At 42.6% G+C, this 14,729-nt stretch overlaps 1 protein-coding gene across 1 annotated transcript in view; it reads left to right on the top strand.

Moving 5' to 3' along the window:
* The window catches only part of LOC115078196 (misshapen-like kinase 1), a 1,532,819-nt gene that overhangs the window by 398,729 nt on the left and 1,119,361 nt on the right, over positions 1 to 14,729 (top strand). The window contains 2 exon segments of the mRNA XM_029580940.1: positions 1,569 to 1,679; positions 2,938 to 3,028. Coding sequence (XP_029436800.1) covers positions 1,569 to 1,679; positions 2,938 to 3,028 — 202 coding nt within the window.

The raw sequence follows: 14,729 nt of genomic DNA on the forward strand, positions 1-14,729 counted from the left end.
CCTTTTTTAAACGCAGCTACACTAATAGCTTTCACCACATCCTCTGCCAACAAATTCCAGAGTTTAAATATGTGATGAATAAAAAATATTTTCTCTTATTAGTTTTAAATGTATTACCCAGTTAATGTCATTATGTTTTCCTTGGTCTTTGTACTTTTTAAAAGCGTGAACAACTCATTGATTGCTCATTCCATTACACTTGTTATTTTATAGACCTCTATCCTATCTCATCTCAGCTGACTCTTCTCCAAGCTGAAGAGTCCTAACCTCTTTAGCTTTTCTTTATAGGAGAATTGTCCCATTTTCTTTATCATTTTGGTCGCCCTTCTACAGAGGTCCTGCCTGCAGAGATGTTAGGTCATTCTTGCAGATCATATTATTTGGACAACTGGATTACTGCAATGGGTTATATGTTGGTTTACCACAGTTCCACTGTAGGACTCGGCAGGTTCTCCACCTTGCAGCAACAAGGCTTCTGTTGGGACTAGGAAACAAAGATCATGAAATGCAATGAAAGAATTATATTGACTCCCGATTAAACTGAGATAGTTTAAAAACTTAATGGTACACAAGCTGCTGTTTGGGGAAAAGCCTTGTTCATTAAGAAAGGTAATCAAGAATATGTGCCAATGAGGGCATTGAGATATCTGGAGGCAGGCTGGCTTGTTGCTCCTTCAGTAAAGAATTATAAGTTACAAATGACCTGTTTGTGGGCATTTTCCTACTGTACGTGTGGTAATATGACCAATAGTGGCTTAGGAAACAGCCAAGAGAAATTTTGACTGTTTCCTTAGGTGTGGTTTATTTACAGTGAGAAGCCAAAATCAAACAGACAATGCAGCTCACCTTATCTTCAGGCAACACATAGTCCTCAAACATAGCCAGTCTTTGTGTACCTGCTCCCAGGGGCCTCTCTATCCCTTCTGGGCCCTGCCTTCTTAGGCTAGGCTGAAGGAATCCTTTCTGGACCCAGAATCCCTTGCTGGGTTGGGACTTGAGGAGTACTGGGCCAGATAGCTGTGACTATTCCTATAAGGTGGTCTGAAGGAGTTTCCTGTAGACTCCCTCATAATGTGGCTTCCTCATTGTACAATTCCCTGCCAATAGAACTCCGCAGGGAATCTAATATCAGAGATTTTAGAAATAAATTAAAAATATTGTTTTTTAAGGATGCTTTTAATTGAATTTAAATGCTAAAATGTTTAATTATTTTTATTTTGTTGTATGAATAGTTATGCGTTTATGAATGTATTATTGTGCCCTGCACTAGACATGAGCTGGAAGTTGCAGGCTATTAAAAGCAGTTCAGTAAATAAATAAATCACCTCCATTTCCATTACATGCAAATGTATCTCGTATTATTCATTGTGGATATCCTGAAAACCCCGGTTGGAGCATTTGAGGACAAGAGTTTCCTGCCCTTGCACTACAGTATAGGTAGTGGCTAGATGGAGTAAAGAAACATAAATCTTGCCAATGGGGAGCACTTTTGAGAACTGAAAGGAAGGAATAAGTACGGAGACTTTGCTGGGAAATAAGTCTTTCTTTTTTTTTTTTTTCTTTTCCAGTTGGTGATGGAGTTCTGTGGAGCAGGATCTGTAACAGATCTTGTGAAGAATAGTAAAGGAAATGCATTGAAAGAGGACTGTATTGCCTATATCTGCAGAGAGATACTTCGGGTAAGAGACTATAGCATCTGAATGAGAATGAAGAAAAGATGATTTATATTCAGACAACAACCAACAAGGACTGAATTGCACAGGCAGGGTAAACAAGCGTGTGAGTAGCTTGTTTATTACGGCGGTTACTACCCCAAACCAATTAGCTAGATACTTCACTTAGATGCAGCTCCAGCACTGCTGTCTGCATCGATGGTGGGGGTGGAAGGGAATTGGAACCAAAAAGTTACCAATAAGGGCCCTGACCTCAGTGGTCAGAGTAACAGATAAGTATGAAAACAAATAGGTGTGAAAGCTTGCTGGGCAGACTGGATGGGCCGTTTGGTCTTCTTCTGCCTTCACTTCTATGTTTCTATATGTATCTGTTTATTTAGAGAGATGCCAAGTGTAAAAGGCTGTTTCTTAACTTTTAATAGTCAAAAAGTGGGCTTTTATCAGGATGTGAGTTTTAAATGCATAGACTTACTTTTTATTTGAAGAAAATACAAAAATAGATCATAACAAGTCCAAACTTAGTAAAGGTAGACTGTCCTCCACTGGGTACTGCTTCAGTTTCACATTGTACTTTGTTACTTTGGACTTAAATCACATTCATAAAACAATCTCAAAAGGCCCATCATAGCTGGATATTTCGTTGCTAAAGGTCCAGCTTCTGGCTGCACGTTATCCCCTCCGAGTTTGTTTTCCTCCCCAGCATCCTCCAAGCTCATTGATAGCTTCTCCTCAGGCACATGGCCAGATGTGTATCTTTTCTAGGCAGGTTGTAGGCTGTCCTTTAATTTATTTGGAGATGTCCTCTTCTCGCTGTAGCCAGAAGGGTTCTGAGCATGCACTCTTTCCTGAGCCCTCCATCAAGCACCCAATGAGATGCAACAATTGGTTCTTACCAACATGTTTTAATAATATCAGCCTCATTGGGCTGTCTTTACTGAGTCATCTACGAAATACTGGGCCTCTGTAACCTGTCACAGAGATACAAGGGTAAGAAACCACGGTGCCTTTATTCAAAAGGAGGTACTGAGTGAAGCTGGTCACACATATATATCTGCAGGAAAATTCAAAGAGTAAGAGATTGCAGTGTGTGTCTTTCTACAGAGTTCATTGAACATCCCTTGCATTGATGAGTACTTTTTTTTTTCCCCCACCCCCTTCACCCCTCTTTCTCTAGGACAGTCTGAGTCCTGCCTTACAATGACAGATGCTTACTGCTCCTCTTATCCCTCAACACCTCCTGATGTCTCTCTTTCCTTTCTTTTAGGGTCTGGCACATCTTCACTCACACAAAGTGATCCACAGAGACATTAAGGGTCAGAATGTGCTGCTGACCGAGAATGCTGAGGTCAAGCTGGGTGAGCATTTAATGCATGGCACAGCTCTGACTCACTTTAGAAGTGGCTGTACTTCCTGTGCTTTGATGGTCAGTATGGCCTCTTTGTGGCTTTCCTCACCCTTTGTTAGTCTTAAGTCTTCTGTCCATAGGAACCACTCATTTCTTGTTAGATCAAGTACCTGACCTGGACATTTGTTTCTGATGGCGGTCACTTCAGCCTGCAGAGACAATAAGGTACATAACTTCATGATTTATCCATCTAACACTAAGTTCCATTACAGCAAGATCGTGCTTCACATCCATCACAGTGGCATCAGGATTCTAACTTCCTTCTCTCACCTTCATGGAGAAGCTGCATTCCATGTGCTTGATTTAAAAGAGCATTATCACCTTCTATCTAGACAAGACTAAAGACCTTAGAAAATCCACCCATTTTTTTATCCTAATAGGCTGGCACTCATAATGACAAACACCACTATATCCAATTGGGTAGAAGATTGCATCTCTCATTGGCAGATCTGGCCGTAGAAGGACATGTCAAGGCTCATACAGTCAGAGCTATGGCAATGTTGGTTTCCATTCTAAGATTTACCACCTCAGATTTGTGAGGCTGTGAAATGGTGTTCAGTTTTCACATTTAACAGTCTCTTGTGTAATCATGGCTTCTCATTGGGATGCTAGGCTTGCTAGGATGAAGTATTCTAGTGGTGGTTCAGGCTCAGACCAAGAAGACTTAACTTATTAACGGGTTGATACAGTAAGGCCGCGGTAGAAACAGTGCGGCAGTGTCAGGCGCACCCTTCCTCCCCGCACGCACAGTTCTCTTCACTAACTCCCCGATACTCTCTTCTAATTGCATGCAAATGCATGCCGCGGCTTTAAAGCGTTAGGGAAGGGTTATGCCCGCGCAACCCATTTTACTGTATAGGCGCTTAATACAGCGCCTATACAGTAACCTGGGTGCGCTGGTACCTGTCATTTCAAATGACATTTGGAATGACAGGCACCAGGAAGTGTAAAAAAACACGAAAAGTCTTTGTTGCTTTGTCGCTGTGTCTCTCCTCCCGGAGCAGGGCGCGAAAGCAGCCTTGCTCCGGGAGGAGGTGAGGCACAGCGGCGAAGACAGACGGGAGAGGAGAAAAAGCAGAGCCGAGCAAAGCAAAAGCGTGCGAGCAAAGCGAAAGCGTGCAGCAAGCTGGCGAAATAGACCTGCGAGCAGAGGCAATAGCAGCGGTTCGGTAAGCCTGGCACCCTCCTTGATGTAGTACGTCCCGGATGCCCCCCCCTCCCCAGCGCGCCCGCCACTACTCCTTTCATCAGCTGCATCCACTGCGACCCGGCAGTCCCGTGAGGCCTACAAAAAAAAAAAAATCCCCTGCTCCCGCGCCCCCGCACTGGCCCGCCGACTCTACCCCCCCCCTCCTCCCGATCGGGCAGGTAAAAGCGACATCACACAATGCATAAAATAATTTCTCCAGCCTTAAAGCAACTTACTTTTGGGATCTGTCAAGTAAGTCGCAAAAGTAACTTACTTTTCTGAAGCCATCACGATCGTAGCTCAAGACGAAGATGGCCGCCTGCACGGGGGAAAGCGTGCAATTGGCCGCTGAAGACATGACATCACGTCTGCAGCGGCCAATTGCACGCTTTCCCCGTGCAGGCGGCCATCTTCGTCTTCGTCCGGAGGAGCTAAGATCGTGTTCCTGATGGCTTCAGAAAAGTAAGTTACTTTTGCGACTTACTTTTGGGATCTTGACAGATCCCAAAAGTAAGTTGCTTTTGGAAAAAACCAAAATTGTCGCTTTAAGGCTGGAGAAATTATTTTATGCATTGTGTGATGTCGCTTTTTGAAAAAAAAAAAATTGATTTTGTTTTTTTTTGCTTTTCGCCGCCGCCTACCTGCCCGATCGGGAGGAGGGGGGGGGGGGGGGGTAGAGTCGGGCCAGTCGGGCCAGTGCGGGGGCGCGGGAGCCGGGGATTTTTTTTTTTTTGTAGGCCTCACGGGACTGCCGGGTCGCAGTGGATGCAGCTGATGAAAGGGGTAGTGGCGGGCGCGCTGGGGAGGGGGGGGCATCCGGGACGTACTACATCAAGGAGGGTGCCAGGCTTACCGAACCGCTGCTATTGCCTCTGCTCGCAGGTCTATTTCGCCGGCTTGCTGCACGCTTTCGCTTTGCTCGCACGCTTTTGCTTTGCTCGGCTCTGCTTTTTCTCCTCTCCCGTCTGTCTTCGCCGCTGTGCCTCACCTCCTCCGGGTCGCAGTGGTAGCATGGCGCTGTGAGGGGGGCGAAAGGGTATATACCCATGAACGGATTTGAGTGGGAGCGCTCTGTGAAGCGGGACATGCCCGTGAGGGGCATAATGGGTGGATGCAGCTGATGAAAGGGGTAGTGGCGGGCGCACTGGGGAGGGGAGGGGGGGCATCCGGGACGTACTACATCAAGGCTTATTGTTTTATTGTGTTTGAGAATCTTAAGCGGTGTCGATGGATTTGTTACACAGTCCTAACTCCTACTAGGGGGAGGCGGTAAACTAACAGGTTAAGGCCGCGGCAAAACAGCGCGTTCCTAAGGAGATAATATCAGCGCCCGTTACAGTATTGGAGGGGAATAGCTAATTCCTTCATTATACAGCTTTTTCGTTCATTTACATGCTGGGTGCGGAAAGGGTTAGGTGTTTATTTTAGGAAGCGCTAAGGATGCGTGAAACTGGAGACTGTATCGCTGGATGGCCTTACTCGTCTGTATTGTGCGCTCCCAGCACGTTACAGACGGGGAATCTTTAACTGCAGGTTACTGTATCGACCTGTAAGTTCCACAAAGAAACCTCCACATAGCAAACAAAGCATTACTAACAATCCCTTCAGTAAAGTCAGTAAAATTAACCCAAATGAGAGAAAGGGCTTTATCATTGGCAGGGCCTATACTATGGAACACGATGCCCCCCGAACTCAGGTTACAGAATAATCTCAAAACTTTTAAGAAAAATCTAAAAACATGGCTCTTTAAAAAAGCCTTCACTAAAGAGTGTGGAGAGTAGAGAATGAAAGTACAGGGTAATGCAGATGAGAATGAATTTACTCAATCCTACATTTAAGAAGTAATATTTCAAAGTGATAGTAACTCAATAATATACCTGGACTTGACCAACTTTACTCAAATAATGATTTTATTTATGAAATTGTAACCGAACTTTATTGGCACCTGTTAGAATGTACGATATCCTACATTTACTTACCTTAGTCTATGTGCCTATTTGTAAACCGTTGCGATGGTATATAACTTAGCGACGGTATAGAAAAGTTTTTAAATACAAATAAATAAATAAATAAATATTACTTCTGTCTTCCCCACACACACACATTGAGTTAAAACACCTCAGTGCTAGGTAATAGTAATAGATTTATTATTGGCTTAAGGGAATAATTAGACAAAAGGAATTGCTACAAATAACACTAAATGGTTGATTGCAAGAATAGCAACTACTATAGAGAATACTTAAATATACATACATGCATATAAAGATACAGAACATACATTCTAATTGCTGTTGAAAACAATGGCTCAAGAGATCTGCCTATTCTGCCATCTCTAGGTTTGTGTTAATTGCTTCCCTTTCAGCTTTGTTCGCTTTTATATAGTTTGTGAGAAATCTAACAAGAAAAATCTAACACTAGAAGCTCAAGATGGGGGCTGAGTAAGCTACCAGAGGTAGGAAGGGGGGGTGGGATTCACCCTTCCTTTGTGTTCTTATCAGTTCTGGCACCATAGTTCAGTGTATCTTCATGCTTGGTTCTGTCTATAGCTACCAGAAACTCTGGTATTTATAATCATTATATGTATATAAGAGGTATCTCCGTTCTGCTGTAAATATTAGCAACAATGCCTGGTATGATCTGAAATGCTCCCTGCTCAACATGCAGGTCCCCAGAGGCAGGCCGAGCTCAGGAGTTTCAATGCATAGATGAGACGATGGTGCAGGGAAGAGGGATTCAGTTTTGTAAGGAAGTGGCTAACTTTTTGGGGAAGGGGAAACTTTTCCAAAAGGAAGGGCTTCATCTTAACCAGAGTAGAACCAGGCTGCTGGCACTAACTTTTTAAAAGGAGATAGAGCAGCTTTTAAACTAAGGGCAAAAGCCGACAGTCACTCAGCAGTGCATGGTTCGAGAGAATGTATCTTTTAAGGATACTAATGAAACAGGAGAGTTAGGGCATCCCAACCAAGAGGTTCCAATAAAAGCAAAAGTAGTCCTTTGAAATGTCTGTGTGTCAATGTCAGAAGTCTAAGAAGTAAGATGGGAGAATTAGAATGTATAGCAGTGAATGATGAGATAGATATAATTGGCATCTCAGAGACCTGGTGGAAGGAGGATAACCAATGGGACCATGCTATATCTGGTACAAATTATATTGCCATGATCAGGCAGATTAACTTGGTGAGGGTGTAGCACTTTATGTCCCTGGAGGGTCTAGAGTACAACAGGGTAAAGATCATTCAAGAGACTAAATGCTCAGTAGAATCTATATGGTAGAAATCCCATGTGTATTGGCTAAGAGTATAATGATAGGGGTATACTACCATCCACTTGGCCAAAATGATCAGACATGATGAAATGCTAAGAGAAATTAAGGAAGCTACCCAATTTGGCAGTGCAGTAATAATGGGAGATTTCAATTACCCCAATATTGATTGGGTAAATGTAACATCAGGACATGCTAGAGACATAAAATTTCTGGATGGAATAAACAACTGCTTCATGGATCAGTTGGATCAGGAACTAATGACAGAGGGAGCTATTTTAGATTTAATTCTTAATGGAACACAGGATTTGGTGAGAGAGGTGGTGGCTCCACTTGGCAATAGTGATCATAATATGATAAAATGAGGAAAATATAAAAAAAAACAAAAAACTGGAAGGTGCAGCTGCAAAGGTTAAGTGTACAACAGGCGTGGACATTGTTTAAAGATTCTGTCTTAGAAGCACAGTCCAGATGTATTCCATGTATTGAGGAAGGCAAAACGATTACCAGCAGAGTTAAAAGGTGAGATGAAAGAGGCTATTTTAGCCAAAAAAAAAAAGTCCTACAAAAATTGGAAGGATGCATGTGAAGAAAATAACTTGACAATGCTTATGCTTTTTCTTAAGTGTGAAACATTGATTAGGCAGGCTAAGAGAGAATTTGAAATGAAGTTGGCTGTAGAGGCAAAAACTCATAATAAAAACTTTTAAAAAATATATCCAAAGCAAGAAACCTGTGAGGGAGTCGTGTGGACTGTTAGATGACCGAGGAGTTAAAGGGGCTCTTAGGGAAGATAAGGCCATTGCAGAAAGACTACATTAATTCTTTGCCTCTGTGTTTACTATTGGGGAGATATCAGTTCTGGAGATGGTTTTCAAAGGTGATGAGTCAGATGAACTGAACCAAATCACTGTGGACCTGGAAGATGTAATAGGCTAGATTAACAAATTGAAGAGTAACAAATCACCTGGACTGAATGGTGTGCACCCCAGAGTTCTGAAGGAATTAAAAAATGAAATTTCAGATCTATTAGTTAAAATTTGTAACCTATTATTAAAATCATCCATTGTATCTAAAGACTGGAGGATGGTCAATGTAACCCCGATATTTAAAAAGGCTCCAGGGGCTATCCTGGGAACTAGACCAGTGAGCCTGACGTCAATGCTGGGAAAAATAGTGTAAACTATCCTAAAGATCAAAATCACAGAGCATATAGAAAGACATGGTTTAATGGAACACAGTCAGCATGGATTTACCCAAGGCAAATCTTGCCTAACAAATCTTCATTTTTTTTGAAGGGGTTGAAAGGTGAACCAGTAGATATAGTGTATTTGGATTTTCAGAAAGCGTTTGGCAAAGTCCCTCATGAGAGGCTTCTAAGAAAACTAAAATGTCATGGGATAGGAGGCGATGTCCTTTCGTGGATTACAAACTGGTTAAAAGACAGGAAAGAGAGAGTAGAATTAAATGGTCAATTTTCGCAGTTGAAAAGGGTAAACAGTGGAGAGCCTCAGGGATCTGTACTTGGACCGGTGCTTTTCAATATATTTATAAATGATCTGGAAAGGAATATGATGAGGGAAGTAATCAAATTTTCAGATGATGCAAAATTATTGAGAGTAGTTAAATCACAAGTGGGTTGTGATAGATTGCAGGAGAACCTTGCAAGACTGGAAGATTGAGCATCCAAATGGCAGATGAAATTTGATGTGCACAAGTGCAAGGTGATGTATATAGGGAACAATAATCCATGCTGTAGTTTCACGATGTTAGGTTTCATATTAGGAGCTATTACACAGGAAAAAGATCTAGGCGTCATGGTGGATAATACATTGAAATCGTCAGCTCAGTGTGCTGTGGTAGTCAAAAAATCAAAACAGAATGCTAGGAATTATTAGGAAGGGAATGATGAATAAAACGGAAAATGTCATAATGCCTCTGTATTGCTCCATGGTGAGACCGCACCTTGAGAGTACTGTGTACAATTCTGGTCACCGCATCTCAAAAAAGATATACTTGGGGTGCAGAAGGTACAGAGAAGGGTGACAAAAATCATAAAGGGGATGGAACAGCTCCGCTATGAGGAAAGGCTTATGAGGTTAGGGCTGTTCGCCCGCTCTCCCGCGACTTTTACTGTATTGGCCTGACAGTGTGGCAATTTTTTATGTTCTTAAACTCTAAAACAATTGGAGGACATGCATGCAGAAAGTAATTATGTGGGGGATTAGATGTCAGGGACAATTCTTTGAGTGCCTGCACATGTGGTAAATTAAGTTAACTGGTTCTTAAGTTGGCCAGGCCCAGAATCAGTTATCTACATACCTTTGTATATTCTGTCTGTGTGTGGCTCTGAGCTAACACTGGTATACACTTTTTTAGAAGTTGTTTGCTTCAGCGATAAAATGTGCCATTTATTATTTATGTGCTGAATTCAAATATAATTAAACCAGCTGATTGTCTGTTTCCATGATATTTAAGTTTTTACACTTTACACATGTATTTATTGCATAAATAGTTTTAATCATAAATTGTAAACGTAAGTAATTTTTATGGTTGAACAATTTATTTATTTAATTGCTTTTATATACTGACATTCGATCGAGATATCACATCGGTTTACATATAACTGAACATATAAGGCGAGATCTGCTTATTTTACATTGTAACATGGTAACTTGTGTAAAAGAAAGGAGAAGCATTTAAATTATCACATTATAACATTGCAACTTGGGAATATAAGTTATAGAATACGATCTAAATAATATTTCACCTGTCCTGTTTGTTAAAATTAAATCAGTAAAAGGATTATAGAAATAACATTTACTATGAAACAAAAGGACAAAAACTATTATTTATATGTATCTACATAATTTAGTCCTTAGTGATGGCTTTGCTCTTTTTGGCTTGCCTCTTGTATTCGTTAAATGGAGCATCTCTTGTCACTATCCAATTTAGTCTGCAAACATTGATGGGCTCCATTTGTCTTGATATCATTTTTCATTGTTGCAATGTCCTGGTGAAATCACTTACTATGCTCATCGCTCACTGCTCCGCAGTTTGTTGGAAAAAAAAATCTAGATGAGACTGCAAAAAAATGTATCTTTAGTGACATGTTACAGCCAAGGCTTTTGTATGTCATGAGATTTTCCAGCAATTCCTTGCAATTGTCATAAAACTATTTGGTGTGTGCCTCTATCTACCACAAATTTTTTTATGGTAACTGCTGCTCCATGCAGGTTATCCCCTATGCATTCCCTTAAGGGTAATAACTGCCCCTCCATGTCGATTACCCCCATGCTTTATGTTAAGAGTAGCAGTGTTTAAAATCAAAACCAAGTAACTGTTAAACCCATAAAAAAATTTTCTTTGCATTCAGGGAGCTCAATCCACACACAAGTGGGTTATGTACCTCTACCAGCAGATGGAGACAGAGTAAAAGCTGATGCCACAGACCTACCTTGACAGCCTGCCAGAGAACATGCATGCATTTATCTTCTGGGGATTGCATGTGGTAAAAAATTAATGAAAGAAAAGGAGATGATGGAAGAATTTTTGAACATTGCTTGAGCTCCTGAGGTGATACCAGTAGGACTCTTCCTCAGTTGAGTGTGTTCAGACCGGGAGACTGCCTCAGGTGTGGACTAAAAAAAAAAAAGGCGGTTGAGCCAGAACAAGTGCTCCGTGGTGATGACTTGTGCCCTTCCTCCCAATAGCTGGAGACTCGTTCGTGTTCTGAACCAGGAGGGCTGAGCTCAGGAACACAAAAAAAATGGGAAGAGAAGGAAGTTGAGGGATGTTTTTTCCCTTCCTTCCTTACCTGGTCTCCTTCCCTCTAAGCTAAGTGTTTGGCATCCCTTCTCCTTGTTCCTCTCAATTTCCTCAGAGTTTAGTGTAAAGCAGGCAACGCGGAGTCTATGGATAAGCCCTGTTTGTAAGACTCGATTTTCTTCAGCTGCATGGAGGACCGAGGCGGCATGGTTTTCCTGCGCAGGTGCGCGTGTTCCTGTAGCCTTTGTTAAAGGGGGGGGGGGGGTCTGGTGCGAGTGCATACTGTTTTGAGTTCATGCTGTCTGAGTGCACACTGAGCGCTTACTATCAAAGCATGCTGAGCGTATACTTGAGCGCACACTGATCACATATTGAGCGCTTCCTATCTTAGTGCCTACTGAGCGCATGCTGGGCGAATGCTCTTTGGGTGCATTCTTGCTTTGTTTTGGCACTTAATGTTTGAGCGTGAGTACTGTTTGGGCGCATCCTTTCAGAGCATATTCTATCTGGGTGCATACTATTTGAGTACGTTCAATATGAGTGCATTCTTTACGGGCCCATGCTATCTGATCGCATACTGCTTGTGCATTTACTGTATGGAACCATGGCCCTTTGTTATATATATGTTCTTCTGGAACTGTTATGGTGTCGGGACATAGATGTTTCATCTTCTAATTAGGCTGGCCTAGAGGTTAAGTCTCCAGTCCTCAACCTTGCAGCCAATGCCAGTTCAAGTCCTATTGGGGGTCCTTCCTGGACAAGCAGTTTTCGCAAGAGTCTTTAAGGGAACCTACTCTAATGAAGTCATATAAAGACAGCTTGCATTAGGTATGTATGGTGTAATTGTTTATGCAGCTTGCCATATGAAGGCAATGGAGCCATTGCCTTCTTTGTGTCTGTGTCAGCACTGGTTGGACAAGATTTATCTACTATGTATTTTGTTGATGCTGGCCATCAACATCATTGTATTGCCTTCTGCCCCCTCAGTGGGGCAGAAGGCAATACAATGAATGCATCTCCCATGACCAAGATATCTATGAAAGTTGTGGGTCAGTCCAGCAGTTAGTCTTGGGCCTGTGGGCTCCAGGATGGACCTATCTTCCCTTTGCCGGATGGAATCCTAGGGCCTTCAGGTTTTTCTGCAGGGTAACCCAATGAAAACTCGGGGCTCCCATTTTTCAGCCACTGCGTGCAAGTGCTGTTGTGAACCAGTCTTGGTAATGTTTAGGAGGATGTACTTGACGATATGTCTGATGCCTCTGATGGGGATTTGGGTTTCTTCCTTTTTAGACAAAGGGGAGATTACTTTGCATTTGAAATCACATTACACTCTGATCTGAGTTTTTCACATAGTTGAGTCGCCAGGTCTGTTTGATTCTGGAGATGTTTGGAGTGGCTAGGAGTGACTTTGCTGGTGTGCAACAGGAGGGACCCCTTTCTGGACATTGTATGCAATGCTCCTCTTGGATGCAATTTCAGGATTGAATGTCCTTGAATGGAGTGCCTCTGAACCTAATTTCATTGGAGGGTGCACTTTATAGGGATTCTGCCTCTTGGTTAAAAAACAAGGGTGCTCTACATGATGCTCAGAATAGGTTTCAGACTATTCTTAGGCAGGTCTTGTGACCGTGGTGACTCATTTGCAGATTTCATCCTGTTGCTCTCAGGTAGTGCGGACTAGTTGCGTCTGTCTATAGAGAAACAAGGAACACGGTCCAATAGCAGTTCAGTATGGAACCGAGGGGACAGCTTTCTTAGCCGATGCAAGCTGTGATATGTTGCGGTTGACCACTAGACAGGTGGCTTCTGTGATTGCGGCTACACGCCAGCTGTGGCTATGGACTCCAGGTCCAATCTCACAAGGTTACCATTTTAAGGTTTTCATTTCTGAGCATCCTTCAGAGGTGGATCCAGATTAGTAGGATCACTAGATATTTGACAAAAGGGATGGTTATGCTCTGAAATTCCTCTTTTTCCTTCTATAATCACTCTGTGCCACACTCTACCGAATAGAGTGCCGAGAGAGACTACCTTAACGAGGCTGTTAGACTTGAAGACCATCCTGCTTTTTACTAGATTGAAAAAAAAAAGAAAAATATCCCCCTTTTTCTATCATTCTTAAGGAAGTTGAGCATCATTTGTGTTTGACTCCTTGGAGGAAAACTATGCATTAGAGAAGTTTCTTTGTCTTTGGTTCTGACGGAGGTATGTCTATGCATTTACCAGGATCATCATTGTTTCCTGAGCTTGGCCGTTCTAACATGAGATTATCATTTTCAGCATTGTCCTTTGGGCTAATGGTTGTGCACATGAACCTTTTACAAGGTCATTGTGATACTACCGACATCTCTGCAGAAAGAAGACACATATCTAGACAATTTACAGTCTCAGGCGCTGGAGTATTTTGGATGCAGCTGGTGTGGAGAGGGGCAGACTCATTCTGCCGGAGAGTTGCAGTCAGGAGTTCATTGTTCAGTTCTTGGGGTCGGTGGTGGCCACTTTGGACATTGTCTCTAGTCAGTAAGCACGCTTGCGGCTTTTTCGGAGCATGTTGTTCTCCCAGTGGCATTCATGGTCACTGGAGGACATAGTGTGGTTTTGCTTGCTCAGCCAATGAGAGTTCAGTTGCAATGGGAGAGGACTTCCTTGGAGACACCAGGCTGCATGTTTCTTATATCAGATGTGAACTTGCTGAGTTATGGGGCTCCCTATTAGGAATTAGGAACGCCTGTACTCTGACTGGCATGTTTGTACTTCACCAAGCGAATGGATGCTCTGCTGGTCACAGTATTGTCAGACAGTGCACAGACATTCATCTAGGTGGAACAGAAGCCTTTCCATTCATGTTAGCACGTTGGGGTTGTCCATCTCGCAAAGGCACTTTGATTCTTCAGTTCAAGAGTGCAAACTTTTGGTGCTCCCATTCAGGTGTGGCCGTAGGGTAGGAAATTATAAGCCTTTCTGGAAGGAGCATAGATAGCATCTTTCACAAGATTGCTAGCCAGACCATAATCGTACTTCTGATAACTACGGATTATCTCTGGAGGCCGGGTTTGCTGATCTACAGAGGCTGCTAATGGGCAGTGCTCTCAGCCTGTCATTCAGGACAGATCAGTTGCTTCAGGGACCCTTCCAGTCAAATATCAGGATTCCTTTTTGCCTTATGGTTTGACCCTTGTGAGGGTTCGGTTGCTAAAGTGTAGTTATTTTTCTGCAGTAATTTCTACTTTGCTCCAGACTGCAAAGTGTTCTGTCTCTCTGGCTTATATTAGTCAGATACTTCCATTTCTGGGGTGAGGAGTGGGGTTCTAGCCCTCTCATTGAGAAATTCTTTTGCTTTTGGAATTTCCTGCCAGAAGGTTGGCTTAAAGGCTTGGTCTTTACAGTTCTGAAGGTTCAGGTAGCAACTCTCTCTTGTGACAGAGGGCAAGT

This window comes from Rhinatrema bivittatum, chromosome 16 (assembly GCF_901001135.1).
Source record: "Rhinatrema bivittatum chromosome 16, aRhiBiv1.1, whole genome shotgun sequence".
Classification (NCBI taxonomy): domain Eukaryota; kingdom Metazoa; phylum Chordata; class Amphibia; order Gymnophiona; family Rhinatrematidae; genus Rhinatrema; species Rhinatrema bivittatum.